This window comes from Seriola lalandi, unplaced genomic scaffold (assembly GCF_002814215.2).
Source record: "Seriola lalandi dorsalis isolate HSWRI2012SDOR001 ecotype SW California unplaced genomic scaffold, Sedor1 jcf7180002054234, whole genome shotgun sequence".
Classification (NCBI taxonomy): Eukaryota; Metazoa; Chordata; class Actinopteri; order Carangiformes; family Carangidae; genus Seriola; species Seriola lalandi.
This window is the reverse complement of record NW_019524787.1, coordinates 500,342-523,588: the sequence shown is the minus strand read 5'-3', so window position 1 is coordinate 523,588 and position 23,247 is coordinate 500,342. Positions and strand designations below refer to the sequence as shown.

Below are 23,247 nucleotides of genomic sequence, written 5' to 3'. Positions count from 1 at the left end.
TGGGGGGGGGGGGTTTGAAGAAAGAGAAAACAGGTTGTCAGTGTGGTTGAACAGCAAAATAGCGTTTTCTCCCTCGGGCTCAGCCTCCACAGATGTTTCATTCAGGCCCCATGGCAGGGCCACTCTAAAAAGTGCTCCAGTCCCGACACAATTCAGCCCCTTTGTGCGCTGAAGGAGAGAAGCTCAGCCCACTGTTTACTGCTCGTCCACCCCCATTCCTCCTTGTCTAACCCCCCTCCTCATGTTAGCAGGCGGAACAATTGGGGAGGGCCTTGCCCAGAGCTGGGGCGGTGTGGCAGGTCAACAGAATGGGCTGTGAATCCTGTGCCTCTGAATCCTCTGGGTGGGTGGTCCAGCTCTCTCCCCTCTCTGTGTCTCTCTCACACACATACACATAGAAACACACTCCTCTCCTCTCCTCTCCTCTCCTCTCCTCTCCTCTCCTCTCTTCTCCTCTCCTCTCTTCTCCTCTCCTCTCCTCTACTCTACTCTACTCTCCTCTCCTCTCCTCTCCTCTCAGTGCTCATTAGCTCATCCACTGGGCCAGGCATAGTGCTGGTGCTTGGGTTCTGTGATGTGGTGATAGGTGGCCCAGAGAGGAAGCCAGACGGGGGTCTTTCTTCAGGATTAGCGGACTCCCAGTTCCTGCGAGCAGGTCCCGCGCAGACCCGGTCAGGCCACTCGGCAGAGGGGCCTGAGGTGGCCCACGTGGAGCCTGCCAGTGACTGGGTGGCAGTTAACACTAATCCTGCTGCTGATTACCACTGGCATGAGGAAATAAACAGTAATAAATGAACCTACAAGGCTCAGCACACATGCACCCTTACAACAACTCCACCCACACAATTCATGCTGATACACTTGTACAGTTATACACACATACATACACATCCAAAAAGTAGTAGCATTACAGATTTGTAATATGGTTTTCAGGGGTTCAACTGATGACTTTCCATTATTGATTCATCTGTCAGTTATTTTCATATCTAATCATTTGGTCTGTAAAATGAAAAAATAGTGACAAATATTTCTCATGATTCCAAGGAGGTGTATTCAAATGTGTGTGAATAATAATTTGTTCAACCAGTGGTCCAAAACCCAAAGATATTTATATAATACAAAGAAAGGTAAGTTAAATCATCATGTTTGAGAAGCTGCAACCTGTGAAAATGTGGTATTTTTTTTAATTATTCATCAGTTATCAAAATAGTTGCCATCAATTTTCTGTTGATTGAGTTATGAACTGATCTGTTGAGTCATCCATCGTCATATTTTTCTTAGCCACCACAGCACAAAATATATAACAATGTCTGCTTTTGTTTCTCCAGTGTTGTAACTGATCTTGATCATTAAACTTATACATGATTGTTTAATTTTGTGAAGCTTTTGTACCTCTTTTCTTTCACAGTGTATCATACAAGAAATACCTTCAGTTTGTCATACCTTCAGCAAGAAAAGAAGGCAACTGCCTTATGCCTGTCTGGCATATTTCCCCATAGTTACAGCGACATCTAGTGAGTAGAAAGTGGTACTGACAGCAATGGAAAAATTGTACCAAGTAACCTATTTGGTAACACTATCCGTTTCTTGGTAATCAAACTTTTACATACAGTTTTGCTAAGAGGAAACTAATTCAAAGACTTAAACAGCCAAATCAATCCCTTGAACACTAAGAGGTAAATATGAGATAAAATATTTGCTCTCTCAAAGTTGATACAAATAATCCGTATTGTTCACTAAACTTTAGATCAACAGTGAACCATTAGAGATTATAGGCTATTTCAGCAAATAAACATCTGCAACCTCATATTGCTCTGACGCAATGTACCATCAGCATATTTCATCTCACACCATTTAAGCAATGTTGTACATCCTGTTGCGGTCAGAGGCATTGATCCTCTTTTTTGGTGCTTTAAGATGTAAGCAATGCTGTGCGGCATTGAGGAAGAAACAGTGTATGAAAGCATCACTTGGGGGCATAAGTGTTTGATCAAAGATTTATTTGGACTTTGCAGATTTTTTCACCTTACTGCAGCCGTCAAGCAAACTTACAATGCCATTGATTGGTTCTTCTGTCTTTATCCTGGGTAAGGCTCCTTATGTGTTTATCTTGCTTATCACTGTATTAATCATTAATTTTATAACTAACAAAGTGTTAAGTGCTGCTGTCAATATCTTTCTGAAAGCCTTGATCCTCAAATGTTCTTTCTGGGCTCAGGTAATTTATTGTAGATGGTAATAATGTATTAGAACAAAGAAAAAAGTATTTAAAGATAATTATTGATGAGTAAAAACATACAAGCAAGTCAGACTGCTATATGCTGTACTCAGAACACTGTATGAGTAAAACGTCAGGGCCACACCTTGAAATACAGTACTTGCATGACTGGTTCCCTTTAAGGTTTTCAGTTAAAAAAATACTACTGTGAGGGTCGGCAAATAAAAAAAAAACAAGCCCATATTTCGTCTATGCCAGCAGCTTATTGTGACCCATAGTTACCGTTTATTGTTGACATGGTTTACAGAGTGACAAAGTCCATGTTAGTAGGAGGTCGGGGTGGATGGATGGGTCCACAAAACATAGGACTTCAACATCGGGACCGGGTTACCCGTTTACCATTTGAAACAAATAGTCGTCATTGTTTCTTTTAACCATGACCACTCCCCAGCCTTAACTGTGTGTTTATCAATGTAACCATGACAACAAAGGTTACCTAACCTTATGAAAACACATATTTTAATCCAAACCACGATATTTTCCCAAACCTAAATCCTAAACCTAACCAAACTATTACTTTTCCATAAGCTTAACCATGTGTTTACTACTGTAACCATGACAACATGAGGTCCAGTATGCCATGCCTCCATAGGGGTGCTTTGTCAAGAGATGCTCCTATGGTGGGGACAAATGACCTATTTGTCCAGGTTGGAGGATTTACTGGTTTGTTGGACCTTAACTCGATGATAACAGAAAAAGAAAAAATACAAGGACCCAAATGTTTCATGTTTAAACTTTGGTCTTTTTTTTTTTCCTGCAGGTTTGGTTGTGGCTTCGGCCATAGCAAATGAAGAATCAACAAGCAGATGGCCGTCCACAGTTTCAACTGAATTTAACACCCATACCTTCAGCACTGATGACAGTAACCGCAACAATGTACCTTCCATCAGCACCACCAACCCAAACACCGACAGCAGTATCTCCAGGTCAACCAGCGACATGTACATCAACGGCACCAGCAGCACCATCATGCCCTCAACAACAAAGCAGAGAGGTGAGAGCTATTATCTGAGCTTTTTATAGCCTAATGTGTGTATCCAGAAATGTTGTATTACCCGAAACCAATTCCGTCAGAGATTTTGGACCTGAGAGCCAATCCATCCATCATTGTGTTTTCTTTCTTTTATGGTTGTGCCTGTCTGTTTTCTTGTGTTTCTCTGATTCAGGTGGTGGCAGAGCCTCCCAAAGGCCCACAACACTCTCGACCACACCTAAACCCATCGTTCCTAAAAGAACATCTGCCACCACTACCAAAGCGTCCAAAAGTGAGTTGAGATTGCTGATGAATTAACTATATTCCACAATTTGGTGTTCCCTGATTAGCTTGAGGATTTGACGCTTGCATTGCCTCTGAAAATGTTCACCAAACTCACCGATTTCCTCAGCTCTACAGAGAATTTTAGTATCTTACAGTTGTTTTAGTTTTACAGCATGCAGCTTTACTGTTTAAATTCATTCTCAAATCCGTCATCACCCTCCCGCCTCATTAGGCAGCTGCTTTTAGAGAAAAGGCTCTAATAAACCCACTGTACACTACCTGCCGAGTATTAAGGGCTGACTGAAAGGTTGGTGACTAGCTTTAGAACATAGTGGAGCATTTAACAGCTAAAATCCAGATGTGTCCCTCAGGAGTTGGTAGAGACCAAAGTGAATAATGATCTTAGATACATGAACCAGTTGAATATGTAAGTAAGGATGGACTAAAGCAAAAGCTTTCCCAATGATCTTCTGATAATAGAAGGTAACATTTAATTGTTGGCACTGTTTCAAGTAAACCCTTTGTCTTTTAATATACTTTTTTGTATTTCTAGCAACAGCGAATCCCAAGGCACAAAACACAAATGACAATGTTGGTGAGTTAAATTTAAAATCTAAAATGATATCAAATCACTATGTATTTTTTAGGGTTGTATCTATACACATAGCATACACAATAGATTTATCTGCATCCACATTGCATCGCTAAGCGTAGAAATGTCTTCCTCTTTATAAACATGAACTGTTGCTCCTTTAGGTATTATCATCCTGGTCGTGATCATCATTGTAAGTGTTGGATTTGGACTCGCTTGCTTCCTCGCACGGAAGAGAGCAAGAGTAAGTAGAGTTTATTAGCTCTTCATTTCCACCTCCAAACAGGAACAGTTATAGTTGGTAGTATGGTTAAGAGCGAGCAGTGAGCAGATGGTTGGCTTAGCTTAGCCGGAAGACTGGAAGCAGGGTGAAACTGTCCAAAAAAGTGCATACTAACACCTCTGAAGCTCACTGTTCAACACATTACATCTAGTTAATTCAATCCATACAAAAAACCACTTACATGCGCTACACAACTTAAATTACTCTGTAAAACCAGGACTTTGTTATCATTACATTTCACTTTTTGTATGGATTAAAGAAAAACAAGATCTAATTGGTTAATTATTGAGCTTTAGAGGTTGCTGGAAGGCAGATTTTCTTATCTTTGGAGCTAAGCTAAGTTAACTGGCTGCAGGCTCTTGCTTCATTGCTCACACATGAGAGTGGTATCGAGCTTCCCATTTACAAAAATATCGAACCATTTCTTAAATGTTGTGGCACTGATGTTTGTGTTTCTGTGTGTGTTCTGAATCGCCTCAGCGCTACTCTGTTGAATTCACCTCCAGACCAGATGAAGCCAACATCCCTCTCAGCACTGTGGAGCCTGTGGACCCTGCTGATGCCGTTGCTCAAAATGGTCAGTCAAAGTATATGAAGAACAATATCTATGAGAATAGATTAAAAAAACAGTTCTTCCAAATTTGAAAGGGGTTGTGTTGCTCTGTTGTTGCACAAAAATGAATCCTGATCCTTGTACATTTTTCAGGTCTGCAAACTTTTGAAAGTCTAGAAACTACCACGAAAGAGTCACAAGAATCAGCAGCACCACCAGAAGTGCAAGAGGAGCAGAAAAGTGAGAGCTAGTCTGTGACTGATAAGTATTTTGTTTGTTGCTTGTTATCAATGGAGTTCAGAGAAACAAAGGAGAGCATTTGTTTTAGCTGTGAGTTTAAATGTGGTATGTGCGCTACTTTCTTTCCTCTTTTGTAAGATCAGTTAAACTTAGCAGAAGGAAGTATGGTTCGTGACAGCACTCCGCACTATATTTACTAACGCTAACATCAAGTGAGGTAGTTTGAACGTCCAGATGCCTGTAGGGAAAGCAAACAGAATATTTAAACCTGGGCAGAAAATGGGGAGGATTGATTTAACAGATTTAACAGCCCAATAAAACAATGTTAGATTTTTAGTGCACATTATACAACTTTGTAAAATATGATACCACAGTGTGTCTATCACCACAGTTGGTTTCATAGAAAGGGACATTTGACGTTACGCAAGAACACCTGACTCACATGGAGCATAAAAAAGAGCTTGTGCAAAGATAAGATCAGTTAAGGACTCACTGAAAATTTTGAAATGTTTGTGACGGAAAGTGTGCGCACAACTAAACAACAGTTCCTTAGTTGGAAGGGAGAAAAAAAAAAAGATATGTGTCCTGCAGTACTAAAGACCACCACTTGATGGAAATGGAAGCCAAGTTAATAAATTACAAGCCAATGCAGTTTGCCATGACTACAGCTGATATCCAATATCTCCTGTCATTTTGACATGTAGTGTTATTCTGTATAATTCAAATTCTGATACAAGCATACCAAATCCATAGGCAGCAAGTCATTAATTAAATAATTGTGAATTCAAGAGGAATTCTTCTTCTGTGAGTTGTATATTTTATGTTACATTTTTAACCAAAAATTTGGTCCCCCAGTGTACAATTCGCTCAAGCCAAAAGAAAAAGAAATTGCTTATTCTTGTCCTGATTGTGTTCCTGTTTTACTCAGAGGTCTCCCCATGTTGAAAGGTAAAAGGTTCAGTCATGTCTGGGCCTGTCTCTCTGCCTTGGGCCGCATTTTGTTTAAAACGGACAGTGCTGATGGCTGCTTTGAAAAGCAGCTCAAATGGTTCACTTCCACTCGTGGGAAGGAAATAATGAAACTTTGTCAGCAATCAGAGCAGGTGGGGAGCCAGTTTTTGTAATTGTTGCTTGGTTCAAGTTGAATGCAAAAAGATTGATCTGATGATGATTGCTTGTCCAGTGCACTCAGGCTCACTTGTTTCAATCACTAAAGGGAACTCTGCAGAAACCAGCCAGACGCTTGGCAAATTATGGTTTCCACAATTACAAAACCTCTGGCTTCGCCAAGGCTTGTTGTTACAGCACCTACGTCCATATGCAAGATAAGACAGAAAATAACCACAATTTTGCTTAACACAAAGCCACACCCTTGACCTCATGGAAACACTCATACAGTCTAACCCCATCCTTAAGGGCACCTCGGAAACAGGTTGGGTTTGGGTTATTGTGACAGTAGCTCTAACAGAAAATGTCATTTTTCATCACAGAGAGTAGGAAGAAGAGAGAGGAAGAAACTACTTGAATGGGAGTATGAGATAAGCATGAAAAAAAAGTGTTACCAGAAAACACACATCATCCTGCAAACGTATGACTAAAGTAACTTAAGCAACATGTATGAGGTAACTGGAAAATTTGACTTAGACTGAAAGTTTGTAAGGTGACATTTGCAAGCTGTACATAAGTACACCATGGCCGCTTTGTTATTTCTCATACCCAAGGGTACTGAAGTGTCAAAAGAGGCAAAAAATAATCAACTGTTAATCAAGTTTCATAAGGATTTTTATTATTTTCATTTATTTTTTTTATTATCACTTCCTGTGGGTTGAGTGCTTATGTACAATACTTCTTCTTTATCTTCCTTTACTTAATAGGGAAATGTGTTATTGCGATTTAAAGCTTTTTCTACAGAATTGGCCAAGGATGCATAATTGTGTTATAACTATAGAGACAGCCAAGAAAACGGTCGCACTGACACACTGAAGGACGTGGCAGTTATCTATAAAGATGCACACAGAGGTACTGAAACCAGCAAAAATATTGGAGGGGCCCACCATCCCACACATCCCTGAGTAATGGTCTAATCAGCTGAAATAAGTGACATCACCTGTGCAGGTGGACCTGGGGTACTGAGCTAGAGTTATTGGTGATTATCTTAGATTAGCAATAAGACATGGTTGTATCTTATTTGTCTAAGGTCAAGGTGTGCTTGAGACACGATAAATGTTCACGCAACAGCGCACATTTGAACACAAGAGACGTCTTAGATAAGTTCTCCAGTCGTCAGTCTCACGCATGTGAAGGAAATTAAGGAAAAGGAATTTAAGCGTTTAGGTTTGTGTTTCATTCGCACTATATATGTGTTAACGCAAAGGAGATTATTCTTATTCTTCAAATCTATTTTCGTCATTTTACGTGTTGACGTCACTACTGTTGGGCTCTGTACTGCTAAAGCGCAAGTAACATACACTCAAGTGGCTTTGAGATGCTGTTCAACCATCCGACAGTATTTCGCTTGAAGCTTAGGCCTTAATGATGCTTTAAACTCACAAACTAACAAGACAGAGTCTACAGTCATGCTAGCTGTGGAAGTCTGTGTAAGGCTGTACTTAGGCACAGCAGCGCTTTGAGCTAAATGCTAAAGTCAGCATGCTAACAGCTAGCATCTCTCTCTTAGTTTAGCATGTTAGCATGTTAACATTTATTAATTAGCATTAAACACAAACTACAGCTCAGGTTGATTTGGGATATTATAAGCAAATAAACAGACATTTTGACCTGATGGTGGTGGTAGATATCGGCTAAAATTGGGATCACCCTTCTTCGATATCTGTTCCAAATATCTTGACTCTCCATCTGATAGTTCTTGAGGTATTTTAGACAGAGTTACATGGTGTTTCTGTATGAACAACAGTTTATCCATATACCGAGTAGTCTTTATGCTAAGCTAACTTCCTCCTGGCTCTAGCTCAGTGCTTAACGCACAGACGTGAGAGTATTTATGTAACCCCTGGAAGAAAATCAACTTATTTACCAAAATGTTTATCTTATTTAAATATTGCATTTTAACCAATATATTTTAACATAATACCAATTAGCCTGCAGAGCACATTTCCTGTGTCAGTATGTCAAATGAGAATGCTAAGCTGACAGTCAGGTCAACAGTCCACCTGTAATAAAGAGTCTAGTCATCCACAGTAAACCAGACAGACATGATGATTCTCTTAAGGTTGGAATGACGCCTGAGGAGCCATCTTAGTCAAGGCAGAATTATGTGTAGCACGATGGTCACCTTCCTCTCCCCTTCATCTCCGCTTTCCCTCCACCTAACCCTGGGTCAGATAATGATGGGGCCGCCCTACTTTCCCACAGCCTCCAACAGCTGCATGGCTGTAGCTCATTAGGAACTGGTCAGTAATCAGCCGCCTCATTACCAACATGGTGGCCTCCCCAAATGCCTTTGCCCAGGAGAAACCCCCCCCACTCCACCCCGACTGTCAGAGAGGGCAAAACCACTTCAGGCTATGAGTGGAAATACTGTTATTATGTGGCAGCTAAACACAGAGATAGAAGAATAGAAGTTTAAAATGTCTCAACAACATTACACAATTAATCTATTGCAACAGTTTAACTTCCTATTAAAATAGCAAGACATGATGAATGTTGGGTCTTTCCAATGTATTTCAATATGACTCAGGCTGTGTGTTGTTTGTAGTCATCCATATGTTTTCATTTACATTTGTTATGCTAACTAGATGCAAAATAAAAAAACAGCATTAATGCTTTTGAGAACCACTGAAAAAGCTTTATGGTTTGCTTTTTGTCCTTCACAGCTGAGGCTGATAAATCTGTCGTTGATCCCACCGCCGCTGAGTCTGCAGCTCCAGCTCCTTCTCCAGACGTCTCTGGCTCTGAGGACAAACCCAAAGAGGACGTTGTTGAGCAGAGTCCTCCTGCTCCAGTGCAGCCAAGCATGGAGGAGAAAACTGATGATGAAGGCGCCGTCTCCAACAAGACCTCAGTGGAATCGCTGAAGGAGACAAATGACAACAACAGCAACAATGCTAACTTCATTCAGATTACAGGTTGGTATTTAAAATATGTGTCCCCTGCAAATAGTCATTGTAATTCCCTCTACTATCTGAAATGTAAACACTTCTATAAATCTCATCTCTTACAGTCGAGTAGGACCTAGGAAGGGATGTGATCACTTAACATGAGGAGCAGTTACAAAGATGAAGTCTTTCAATAGATTCCTACATATGTGCTGTACTGTATATCAGTTGTTAAGATAGACTTGAAATAATCAGAACATATCCCACTTGTAATAGTAGTCTTATACATTATCCGTGTAAGTAAGAAGAGAAAAAGTGGAGAGTTAATTCCGCTGATTTTTTTTTTACTAACTGCATCAAGTATAAGTGTCAAAGTACTGTCACATTTAAAGATAGATTTTTAAGTATTTACTGTTATCCTCCTACATTTGACCAACAAACAAATTGTTTTTGAGTTTAACATCATAATGCACTTCTTTGTCTTTTCAACAGCTCTGGAGTCGAGCAAGATCTTCTGGGACATTGCCCTCGACAGTCCAGTGTGAAATTATTGCCTCGCTGCTCCTGTCCTGTTCCTCAAAAACTTGGTAAGGACACAGCGGACGAATGCTCTGCTGCAGCTGCCACACTGCTCAGCCAGTTCAGATGTTAGTAAAGGGAAAACCCCCACCCCAGAGTTCAGGTCAACAGATCGCATACGACCACTGGGAGTCCTGTGTTACAGCTTCTCGTCCTAAATTATTAAAAATAGATAGTTAGGAGTCATAACCATTAAATCTAAAATTATAAAATGTGCTCGTCCCCAGAATTGTAAATCACACTGATAGCTTGGTGTCCAGTGGTTTATAAATACACATTATGGAAGCTGCATCCAAAGCTGAGCCTCACTGCAAGAGATAGTATCACAACATATAGTATATCATTATTTCAAACTGTTTGCTTTTACCTTTACCTTTGCTTTCCTTTTTGATTATTTTAATAGATTTGTATGTGTTAAGTAGCTGTAGGTCTGCAGACAAAACTTTTAACTTTTAACTCTAAATCCACATACTTGTTTTTTCCGGAGCTATCAACTTCATTTCACAGTCTCTGTCATCATTATCATGTGAACAAGGATCCACACTTAGGCAATAACATGTGATGACAACTGAGCAAAGTCAATGCACTGACAGGGGAAAACGCCAGTAGCCAGTACAGGTATTTCTAGGGTCATAAAGAACGTGCATGCTCATTTATAGGCCTATATGCTCTAAATAATTATGAAAAAGTAGTTGCTCTTTTGCTTTAATTTATCAAAACCACTTATTTTCTATCAAAATCACCCTATTTATGCTAACTATAAACCATGCTTGGCTTCACTCCTGCTCCATCTTCCGCTCACAGATGAGATTCTTGTCACACGGGAAGTAACATTTGCCCTCTCAGTCTAATCATCACGTGCTTCTGGACGTAAGGCCCACATCTGCACCTGCACTCCCCCTCTCTTCCTATCTGCTCAGAAACACTCAGGGCCGAAGCTTGAGGCCCGAGGAATTCACACAGCTCTTAACAGCTGATGATAAGCTCACATCTTAGAAGCTAACTGCTCAGAAGCTCTGTGTTAGCAGTCACGGATCATCTGCGCTCCCACAAAAACACCAGCTTCAGAAATTCCAAGCATCTCCATTTCAGCAAAGGTGGTCGTACTGCAGCACGAAATACCTGTTCACATAGTGAGAGGAAAACTTCAACCATAAATGGAGACAATAAAGAGAACTGTGGAATCTACCATATGTGATATGTGAAAAACACAGGTTTTGCTAGAAACATTAATGACGACTCTGTCCCAATAAGTCATTTTTCACATCAAGAATATGTGTGACGGACCAGTGTGTGAGATTTAGTGTCATCTTGCGGTGAGGTTACAGATTGAAACAAACTAAATACCCCTCCCCCACTCCTCACTTTTCAAGCTTGGAGGAGAATCTACGGTGGCCTTCAGGTGACGCAAAAATGCGTTTGGTTTGTCCGTTCTGGGCTACTGTAGAAACATGGGCATGCAACATGGCAAGCTCTGTGGAAAAGGGCCCACTCCCTATGTAGATATGTTTAACACATCTTTTTTAGATCAGAATTAGAATCAGGTTTATGGTGTAACATGTACTGAAACTGAAAGAAAATCAGAAGTTGTCCACTTGCCTTAAGTTGGTCCAGGAGTGATATTGAATCAAATAAAAAATCAAAACACAATCCAAGGTTATGGAACGCAGTCATTTTTTTAAATCTTACTCTCAGTTATTTGTGATTTATAATAATAATACCCACACATGTAACAGCATGTAATTTATCTTTGAGCCCCCAACTGAATAATGCCAGTGTCACTGGAACCACCTGAAATACAAAAAGTTACATTAAAAACTCACTCATTTAGATTAAATGTAAAGAGATTTTTGGATCAATAGTGATTTTTAAACCTCATATAAAAGATAACAGCTGACAGCTGGATCTTTTCAGACTGTGAGAAACTGTTCTGTGGCGTATGAGCCGGCCCTCTAAAATAACACAATGAACACGTGTTGTAAAACAGTGAATAACACAATTTGGGGAAAACAGGAGAGAAAAGAAAAAGTGAAGTCTTTACTTGTTCCCACCTGGGTTGGGAAATGATGAGCAAGCTGGAAACTGAAGTTGAAAGGCTGTTTGCCATTCTGTGCCGGTGGATAATGGATATGAACTGACAGGTCATAAACTAAACCAGCATAATTAGACCTGGGACTTCACAGTGTTATTTTCCAGTCAGAGCTGGGCTTTCATGTTTGATGGCTAATGTTGGTGTAAATTGTCTGTACCGCCTGGGATGAATATTTCACAGAGAGGAGGAGGCAAGTGAAAGAGAGTGAGAGACTGAAATTTAACTGTGTGAGACAAGGCTAGTAGTCAGCTAGAAGCAACTTGTTTTTATTCGCAGAGGCTCTTATTTGAAGGAGCTGCTGCTGCTGGTTCAGAGACAGTTCACAAAGACGAGGAGGGTCAAAGATCTGAGCCTGAAGAGGGTAGTTAATCTCTCATGAGCCTTTGTGCTTAACTTCAGGGGAATAAAAGGTATGAAAAAGCATAAAATATTAATTTTACTTTAAAGCCTTTTGCCTCTTTCTCCCTCTTTACCCTTACAGCAGAGGTAATTTTCTTTGGCTATATTGCAGGTGTAAACATTGCAGGTGATTTATGGTGGGCAGAATGACAATAGCGTATGTGGTGAACGCAGGATCTTTATCTCAGTAATAACAGTGAGCGGACGCTTCCTGCTCGTGAGTTTTGATGTGGTTCAGATTGGCAGTTAGACCATTACACCTGGGCAGCTTTAAAGGAGGGAGGGACTGTCGGAAAGCCCAGACTGACACTCCCCTCACACTCAAGAAGAAAACAGCTGGTGGAGGCTGGTTCTGCCCCTTCCTCCCTACACGTCCTACCACAAACTTTATTTTGGTAAGAAAAAATTAAAAACTAAAACTTGCAGTTGCAAAGTGTTGAAGATAGCAATTAGACTTGCATTATTACAGGGCTTAAAGGGCTGCCCCTGCTGCACATGCAGTTTTTAAGGCGGACGACGGTGTGTCACCACTTCTTTCCCGTGACTCAACAATAAGTCAGTGTCATTCGGCATTAGGTAGAAGGATTGGTCACAGACTAAGTGTTTTCCTAAGAAATACTCTTGTGTAAATATAGTTAGTAATGATTCAGAGCCTCACTTTTTTAAAGCAAATAAGAATGTTCAATAATTGGATAATCACTAGCTTCATATAGCTAGAAAGAAATGTTACCACTGAGAGGTTTGATTCATTCTTGGCAGTGTTTTGGGAATTCTCCTCAAATACACCGTCATCCTGGCAAACACACACCAGCAGGCATTTATAAAAATGTGGGCATTTGGTTTGATTTATCAGCGTTAATCTACACAGCTTTGTAAGATGATGGACTGGACTAGACTGGATCACTAGTGTCAGTGCCGATCATTCAAATCATTTTCCAAGCATTTTATGAAGGGCTTTATTCTAAAGACCGTATATTTTTCTTTGGAATATCTCAAACAAGGAACAAAATTTTTTTAATAATGATATATAGCTGAAGTTCAAACTTTAAAATAAATATTTTAACATTTTAGGAAACATGCTTATTCACTTTCTTGCCAAGAGATATGTAAGAAGATCAATAGCGCTCTCATATCAGTACAAGTACAGTCTAATTGATGAGTGAAAAATATTTACTAGTCACTCCAGGAATACAATTGTCCCTTCTTGGACAAAATATAAGGATAATAAATCTGTCAGTGGTGTTTTGAGGATGCCATCCCCTTTAACGCCCTGTCAACATATTAGGAATTGTGCACCAAACAAAATGGAGCAAAGGGACAAGCTGATTGTTTCCCAAACTATTCAGGTGAGTTTGTTTTGAAACTGAGCCCTTTATGAGGTCGTGGTTTGCTTTTGTTGAAAGAAGTGAGACACTGACAAATGAGGTCAACTGAAACCAATGCAGAACCTTTCCAGGTGCTGTCATTACACATGTACAGCAGATCGATACCTTCCTTCGTGTCTCACATGTTAGCTTCCTGTGTTATGCCTCTTTATCAAAACCATGGGGTTTGTCCTTTTCCCTCTTTGGCTCCTTGACCTGAAGAAGTTCTGGGGTTGTCCTTTCCAAAGGTCATAGGTCAGACAATCCTAATTAAAGGGTTCACAGTGACTGCAGGAGAATAATGTGGCCTCAATGTCAGAGTCAACTAGCTCACATTCTTGGCCTGTCATTGAGCAAGTCTCTGCAGAATAGGATGTATGTCGGCTGCTGTGATGTGAAAACCAAACCGGGATACATTTCAACAAGACCACTGCACATGACAGAACCTGAACTAAATTACAAACAATATTTGTGAGAAAAATAGATGGAGACATGAAAAACTGTTCACTGGCTGGTCTTAGTGTCACCCTATAGCAGGGCCTCATTTCTCCTTCACAGCTCCAATTCAAACAGCCAACAGGAAACACACAACTAATGATTTAAAGTGATGGGAAAAAGCATGTTCAGAAGCAAGGGTAACACTTTCTGATAAGGCATCTTTTATAAAGGTTTTTATCAGTTGTAACTAATAGCTTTGTTAATGCTGAATAAATAATTTAATTCAAGCTTTACTCAGTTACTTCAGTTATGAGACATTAATTAATCTTAATAAGTTGTTAAGCCACAACTTGGTCAAAAGTTGTTCTAATTAATTGTTTATACTGCTCCATAAATCATTAGTAGCTTATTAATTTACAATTAATAAAGCCAATTTATTAAATTTATAAATACATTTATAAATGAATGGATGAGTTATTAGGAATTAGTACTAATAACTACTCAAGATAAAAGAAAGTTGTCTCTTAAAATACTTCTCACCTCTATTTTCCCTGATGCCCCAACGTACGTCTTTTTATTTTAAGAGATGTGCATGTATGCGAGGCCTTGACCTTCACTATTTACACCTTAGACATTTTACAACTTCAGTCCATACTTTGGCAGGTGGCCTGCAAAACATTTATAGGGCTTAGTTTAGCAGTGTGTGTTTCACTTTTACACCAAGCTGCACGTCTCTCAACAAAGGAAAAGAGGAGGGGGAGGAACATGGTGAAAACAATTTGCAGAGAACACAGAAATAGAGTCAGCACTCCAGTCGTATAATGTGGACTCACAGTGGGTTAGTTGTGAACAATCACACTTTTGACATTTTGTGATCTATTGACCGAGTTGCCTCTACTCTGCCTAGTTACTAATGATCACTAATGCTTTGTTCTTTTTTTGTTGCACCTTCTGTAAAGAGGAAACAGCTGTCCAGTTTATGTTGAGGTAATGACAACTGACTGCAGTTTAGAAATCTGTCATGATCACTGAGGAGCAGGGGTTTTGTTTGCGTTGCTGGTTCCCCGGGGACAGGATTAGGTAAATGTTTATATATTGTTGCAGAGAATGAAGAAATCACTGATCTCCTGTTGTGACCTCACCCAAAAATGTATGTGTGAGCTCCGTAACAAAACAGCAACATATAGCTTCATTTGTAAAATAAATCAGGTTGTAAGCTCAGACGTGTATTAACAATCTCTGAGGAAGGATTGAAATTCTAGACTTCATAAATCACCCAAAAGACTAAGAGTCTACAGCCACGCTAGCAACTGTGTAAGGCTGTTCTTAGCTGCAATGATAAATGTTGGCATGCTCATACTGACAGTGTTAATATACTGATGTTTAGAGGGTATTGTTTACCAGCTTCCCTAGCTTAGTTTAGTGCGTTAACAGGCTAACTTTCGCTAACTGCTATCAAACACAAACGACGGCTGAGGTTGTGGCCAGATGATGGCGCTGGATGAAAAGTCTAAAGATCATGAAAGTTATTACAATTCATCCTGGGGACGTGAATGTTTGAACCAAATTGCAATCCCTCCAGAAGTTGTTGAGACATTGTAGTCTAAACAAAACATGGAAAAGTCAGGAGAATACATCGTCTGGGAATCATGAATGTCAGTACCAAATGTTATGGCAATCTATCCCATAGTTGTCATTATATTTAAGTCTGGTGCAAAATAGTGGACCAAATGATCCCCAGAGCCAGCCTTGTCCTCTCCCATTGTCCTCTCCAGGCTGGTTTAGACATTCCTGGCCTGGCTTTGTGCAGTTGGCAGGGCTGCTGTGATTGGGAGGCCTACTGACAGACAGGCGTTGATTCACCTGCTGGTATTGCCTCTGGCATCGCCTCCACATTCCTCAGGCAGTGTCAAACTGTCAGAGTCGCACCGAGGCTTTATTACATCTCTGCCTCTCATCATTCACGCACAGTTTAAAGTGAACTCGGGTGGAATCTTAAATGATGTTGAATGAAAGTTTCTAAAAATGTTAAAGCTTTAGTTTCCTTTCATGTGCTGCGAGTTGATGCGTGGACATGTTGAAATATGAATGTGGAAGCAACCAAGAATTGTTGTGAAATCTCAGTATCAAGCCCGATGTGTATGCTCCACAATATGTTACACCACCGGTAATAATGAGTAGAAGGTAGAGGATGGCAATGTAAGTGAACAACCCGATGTCAATACTCTCTAACCTTAAAGCTTGGTCACTTTATCAGTATGTCCTCTCTAAATAGGTGGTGATAGATACTTGAAGCTTAGAAGCTAACTGCAGCTGGTGGGCTAACTGATAACACACTAGCCAGCTTTGAACTAGTATCAGTCAGTCACCAGCTATTTACCCGACTTTTGTTCTCAGGATTGTACATCATTTAACACAAAAAGAGTTTCTTACATATTTTCCTTAATATTTTTGTTATTCACGGCTGAGCCATAAATCAGCATACTGTTTAACTGTGAAAAACATCCCTTTACATTCTAGTGCAGGAAACTTAACCTTGGAGTAATCAATCCATCAGGTCTGATGCACTTTATCGCTCCAGTTGTTACAACTTCTGTTTTTGTGCATACCCCTTGTCATGTCAGTAGCCCCAATAAAGACATTCATCACTTCACAAAATACATACAAGATCAATTCAGTGACGTGTGATGTAATTAAGTTGTGTTTAGCTGTGCGGTAATGTCGGTAATGTAATCATCAGTGTTACCAGTGAAGATTTCAATTTCTTATCGATGTTTTTAGTCTCCACAAAGGGCTATTACAGACTTCATACTTGCTTCAGATGCAAATTAAGTAGAAAACAGAAGAAAAAGAGCTTTCTTGACCTCAACAACAGCTTTCACAAACTCACTTTATTTTACCTGAATCACATTTGTGGGTTTTCCTTTTGTGTGTGACTGCGAAGGATGAACATCCTTGCAAGGGATTCAGTTGAGAATTCTCCTCCACACTCCTAAATCCCCCCAGGAATGCCCAGTCTTTCAGCAGCCAGGTTTCACTATAGCTGGTCTCCACAGATCCCTATCTGCCCCTGTGGCTCAGCTCAGCAAAGCAGTAAGATCAATGTGAAGCCTCACCTGCAACCTGAGCCCCAGTAGTCACATGACTGGTCTAAAACCAAACTCCTTTATATTGGATGCAGTTCAGATTAACTCAGGTCAAATTTGAGATTTGTGGGGGTTTTGAGAAAAAAACACGTCTTTGACAGATACGATTTGAGTTTGAATGACTGTCAGTAAGTGAGTAAACCCGGTTGAAAGCATCAGCCACTGTCTTCTAGTAGTTGTTGTAAAGACACCATTAACAGAACTAGATAACTACATCTTTATTTAGACAAATATTTGGAAACATCCAAAGATGAACCCTCCCAGTTCTGTCATCACTTCACCCTTGGGCAATACAGTGGTTTTTTGCAGCTGCTTAATGGTTAAGCGTAAATCACATCAATAGATGTGGAGTGGGATTATGTCAGCTATCCTTTCCCTCAAACAGATGTTTCTCCATAGAGGTCAAAGGTCATGGTAAAGGCCACATAAACTTGGCCAAAGCAAAAGCTACAAGTTGAAAAAAGCAGGTGATTGCAGGACACATGACTGTGGAACAAAATACATTGTCTTATTTCATCTGTTCCTTTTTTCTTTCTCTCTCTCAGATTGAAGAAAACACGCCCGAAGGACACTTCTCTTCAAACTGTGTGAGATATTAATTGGATGTTGCCTTCCTGTTGGAAACTAATGTGTTGTAACACAGCAGCTTTTTCCAAATTAAATGTCAGCTGAGCTCGGCTTTTTACTCATTTTATTGATAACAGAATTTGTGTGTATTGAAAAGTGTAATAAAAGAGTGTTCAAGTGAAGATTTGCTGGATTTATAGACTAAAGGTAAATTTTTTGGTACAATTTTGCAATAAGGTAGACCTACAAAAGTTTTTTAAATAATTAATAATTATTGTATTGATGGTGAATATATAATGTAAATAAATGTGTTGTTATTTTGCAATATAACTGTAAATACAAGCATTGGCAGTCTATATTCACGTCCCCAAGATATACTCAAATGCGGGCTTGCAACCTGGTAAGCTACGACAACTCTTTACACACTCTTTGCACTCATGACAAAATGTGTCATAAGGTTTTTTTCCCACATGAAAGTATTTTCAGTATGCATTTGTAAAGTATAATAAGAATTAATATATAAATAAGCGAGACATTATATGATTGTCAGATTTAAATCAGTGTTCATGTATAAATTTATGATGCGATATTATTTTTGTAGATGCTGCATTTTGCTTCTCCATGCTCTTCCCATTCAGTAGTATTAAAGTTTCCATTATGCTGAAAAATTGCTGTGATGTGCATGTAATTTCTAACTTTGTCCCAAATGTTTTGGCATTATCTTCCATTAGAGGGCAGTTACTTTTTTTTAAAGTTTGTATGGTCACTTTGATCAATCTTGGAAACACAACTAAGTAAATTCCTAAAATTTAACCAGCAGCTTGTTATATGACCCTAAACAGCCTGTGGTAGATGTAAGACTTGATATTTCTCCTCTCTTGTCTTGCTGACATGAGTGAGAGTTAAGAATACTTTATATGTCCAACAGAAAGAAGACGGACAGAAGGAAAGTGACAGGGCACCATTTCCCTTTTTTGCTTCTTTTCTCTGAGAAAATAATGAATAGTCAATTACCATTTGTTAGGTACATCATACTGTATCTCTGCTGGTCCCTCACTGACTGCTACAAACTGTTCTTCAGAAAGCCCCTGGCTTGTTCTACTGTATGTGCAAACATGAGGTCCAGGTGCAAACACATATAGTTCAAAGTGACAGTGTTAAAAGACAGGAATCCCCCAACATTGTGCTGCACACATTCCTGGGTCAGTAGCCGCGTTTCTCTTTTTGGAACCAGTGTTGTCTAGGAGGAAATGTATAGTTACATCATTATTGGTGTTAATTAAACCTTAAACAGGGACTTGGATGGAGTAAGAATTATGTTTTTATGATACTATATATCAAATATGTCACCGTGAGTAAGATAGAATATAAATTTTTCTATTTAATAGACAATTAAGTTCAATTTACTACTGTGCAGGGTTTGAGCTAATAACTAAAGGAAACGCATATATATATATGGCTTTAGAGTCCTGTTTAATTTCCTTAGGCATATAATATTTTTATTATTTCCATCTACAGTGATGTGTTGCCCAGTGTTTGGGTCTGATCCAGCTGCTATATCCAGCCTGTTTCCATGGGCTTCTGCTCTCCTTTAAAGAGAAGTGATAGCACCAGCCTATATCAATCTGCCCACAGGATGCTTTAATCCACCATTAAGCAGATGAAATTGTGCACTGAGCCTGTGGTGCAGCAGTGACGGCAGGAGCGGTTCTAAAATTTGTGCGCGTACCCCCTCAAACCTGACCACAGTCATGGACACCCTGCACCAAACCACCCAGTACAGCAGAACACAAACCTCTTCCTCCTCGGAACTGGATCCAAATGTCTCAGGTCTCAGTATCCTCTATTTATACGCTGTGTATATTTACAACAGACCGAATGATTAGGATGCTAGCGAGTAGCGCTAGAGCAAAGAGAATGTAGGGGCAATCTTCTTCAGCTATTCTGAGGAGACAACGAGTTTATTAGGGGTCAACCAACTCTCTCAAAGAATCTGTCAAAGCTACTTTCCTGAGTGACTCCACACACTCTGCGGGTGATCTTTTAAAATGTGTCTTTATAACCTTTATTTAATCAGGCAATCTCAGTGGGTTTGAGTAAAGCAGGAAAATACAGTACAGCAAAAACAACCAATAAACATTGTTCAGTCACACATAACACACATAAACAATATGTTCTTGGTTAATAGTTGGAAATCACCTAGTGGGATTAGATTTTCAATATTGTTTTGCAATTATATAATGCAAGTAAGTGGAAATTATTAACTCTATTTTGAAAAACATAAAGTTATTACGTGGCTGAATGCAGGGAGACATATTTTGTGTTTACTAGATAAGAGAGATAGAGAAGTGATTTATTTTTGAGTGTGTTCATTTGACTTATTTTTTAATGTATTCTGCAGATATTATATTCTCCTCAGTGCACTGGAATTTCTGTATTCACTGAATGAAATGTATGTAAGAGCAGTAAAGCAGGAGCAGTGTGTCTGAGCAGGAAGGTGACTCTTATGCTTCAGAGTTAGACCTTTACCTGTAATTGACCTTCTGTATTGTCTCTAGGCACAATGATGTGCTGTTCATAGCTGTTCATCAGCTGCATGAATGGTTGAGATGTTCTCGAGTGATAAATGTTAAGGGCACGCTCAGAATGTGAAGAATGATCACTAAAACTAAAACTTCTGTAGAGGGAAAACATCCATTAACACTTCTGTCAGCGGGCTACGCTGTGGAATGTTATAATGATTTAAGTCTATTATTTCCTGGCCTATTTTTGACACCACTAAATCAACTATATTGTCTCAATTAAAATAATACATTTTATATTCAATTTTCTTTTTGTGTTAATTTTAGACCTATACTCTTAGTATATAGACTGTGGTCCTTCATTACATCACAAGTTCATCATATTTAAAAAAAAAAAAAAAAAATCATGACAGATACAGTATTTGTACAGAATCTGCCTGAAAAAACTGTTGTGACTTTAATAACTGATTGTTTCCATGGTTCTTGGTTGGTTTGGTTTTGTGCTACATTTCAATTTTGTGGTCCCAGCCAAAAGAAAAATAAGACCAAGAATCTTCATTTATGCTAGCAGCTCCTGTACTTAAACATACTGATGCTTCGAGATTAATGCTAAAGTTAGCATGCTAACATGCTCACAATGACAATCATGCTGATGTTTAACAGGTGTGATATTTTCCATGTCACCCTCTTAGTTTAACATGTTAGCACGCTTACATTCACTACTTAACACAAAATACAGCAGAGGCTGATGGGTACAAACCAGATCTAAAAGAAAAGTGTTGATGGTGCTCGAGGAGGATAAACCTACAAAAACGATATCTTTCGGCAACTTAGGGACAGTAGAAACCAGTTGTGAACATAACCGGTGAATGTAAGTCTAATATTCACTTCAATTTTACTTTATCTTTTTGGTTTTTACTAATTCCTGAGGAAAATACGTAGCTCTTTAGCTGTAAATGCTGCATTATTATATATAATATACATCATATTCACCAGCTAGCTAGCGGCTAACAGTGTCCGTCGGCTGTTCGGTGGTGAGACGGTACAGTACAGTGGGTTTTTAGAGCGTTTTCTCTGGATACATCTTCCTGTAGTGGCCGAAGGAGCATATGACAATGAACAAAAACGGTAGAGTTGCAGCTAAACAATGACCTGAAACTTACTATAAAGCTCCGCAAGATACAGACTCAGACTGATAATTCTCTGTAGGTTCATCGATAAGAACGACCCCATTCATATTGTGAAATTGTTTTTGCATTGTTGTTTGATAGACAGTGTTTATAAAGAAAATCTGTTACGTCCGCTTTAAGATCAACAAAGTTAACAAATCATCATATATGTGATATAATTTAAATCTAAAATATTCTGCATCTTAGTCAGTGAATCAGCAAAGTCATTAGGATTTATACAACAGGTAGTTCCGACCAAGTAATTTGATTGGACGAGAGGTATTCCATGCGAGCTGATATAAAGTTCAACAGCACTGGGACTTTTAACTACATGTATCACTCCGCTTCACAGGTGTTCTATCAACCACTAATCAGCGTTACATCAACGGTCGTTATCTATCTTACATTGTGACAAACTTTGCAAAGATGAAAATATTTCCAGAAATAACATTTAAATTAAATGGTGTCTGGTCGTCAGAAGAGGATGAAGGGAAGAAGCCTGGATAGTTCAGCATACACCTGAGGTAACGTGTAGACAAAGTAGCAAGCTAGTGTGCACTGTGCAGGTCAGGAAAAATGTTTATATTGTCGCTCAGCAGTCCAGTACCAGTCCAGTTGCGGAACTGTTTGGGTTGGCGTTGCTGAATAAATTATGAAATAAACAAACAAATCACAATCTGTTGTTTTCCTATTTAACTAATATGGCGCTCGCTGCTTTTGTTGTATAAACGCAGTATCACAATCGAGGTCGTGCTGTTGTACTGAATATCAGGCTGTGATTCGGTGCGGCCTCGTACCGAAGGCAGTACAACATTACTCCTTGTCGTGATAGTGCTTTATCATTCTCTACTGCTAACCATGAATATTGGTATAAAATTTCATGGCAGTCCACCACGAGACATTATGACAAGTGTGTGATTAAAAAAAGACAACAAAAACACAGGTGTTTACCTAAGAACTCTGCATTCTGTGTTATTTAAGGAAAACGTGTTTTGCCAGAGCTTTACAACAATGAAGGAGATTTGGCTCTGCACACAGACATATGGAACAACTGCACGGAGAGGAAAGAAGGCAAATCCCATCTTCTCTCAGGGTGGCTGTTAAGGATACAGGTATGGGATCTACTTGTGCTTTGTTTTCCATCTATCATGAGGTCATTAGTGCCTCCTGTCATCATGAGCTGCCCCCTGGTGAAGACTTGATCCTGGGCAGCAGGGCTGGCCTCAACCCAGCGTCTCTCTCTGTTTACCTTTTAGAAGCTAAGTCATGTCATGTCTTTAATGTCTAATCTGGACAAAGGCAAGCTAACGGATTAATGAATGTCATGACTGCAGCTCAAGAACAGACACATTTAGAAGCTGTTTTCCACTAACTTATGCAGTACTGCTGGAGAAGCAGTTTCATTTCTCATCTTTCATGGCCCGGGAAATGATATCAGAATTTTCTATGGTTTAAAAGAATTTGTGTCCAAACACAAATGATAAATTTTTGTCTTGATATTTTGCAGGACACTTCTTCACCATGGGAGGAATGTGAGTGAAATCCAAGAATAACAAAGTATAAAAAGACTGCTGTGTTTGTTTCTATAGTTACACCCTGTGGTGTGTGCCCCCTTTTTATTCTTGGCTGGTCAAGTGAGGAGGGCAAGATTTATTTAGAGGATGTAATGAAAAGTGTGATACAGAATGCCTGGATGCAAATGGCATGTCTGC

General features: G+C 39.4%; 1 protein-coding gene across 1 annotated transcript; it reads left to right on the top strand.

The window, feature by feature from the left end:
* Positions 1-1,930: 1,930 nt before the first annotated feature.
* On the top strand, positions 1,931-18,512 carry LOC111653609 (uncharacterized). Its single transcript, XM_023404229.2, has 10 exons — positions 1,931-2,087; positions 3,039-3,272; positions 3,445-3,543; positions 4,090-4,131; positions 4,293-4,372; positions 4,892-4,988; positions 5,118-5,204; positions 9,038-9,289; positions 9,752-9,846; positions 17,823-18,512. Exons 1-9 carry the CDS (start codon positions 2,054-2,056, stop codon positions 9,802-9,804), a joined length of 978 nt encoding a protein of 325 aa, XP_023259997.1. The 5' UTR covers positions 1,931-2,053; the 3' UTR covers positions 9,805-9,846; positions 17,823-18,512.
* Positions 18,513-23,247: the final 4,735 nt, after the last annotated feature.

Bases quoted from the DNA above. Each gene is read 5' to 3' on its own strand.
- LOC111653609 (XM_023404229.2), top strand. From the start codon at position 2,054: ATGCCATTGATTGGTTCTTCTGTCTTTATCCTGG. The intron at 4,373-4,891 runs GTAAGTAGAGTT...GAATCGCCTCAG, and splicing joins TCGCACGGAAGAGAGCAAGA to CGCTACTCTGTTGAATTCAC. The intron at 4,989-5,117 runs GTCAGTCAAAGT...TACATTTTTCAG, and splicing joins TGATGCCGTTGCTCAAAATG to GTCTGCAAACTTTTGAAAGT.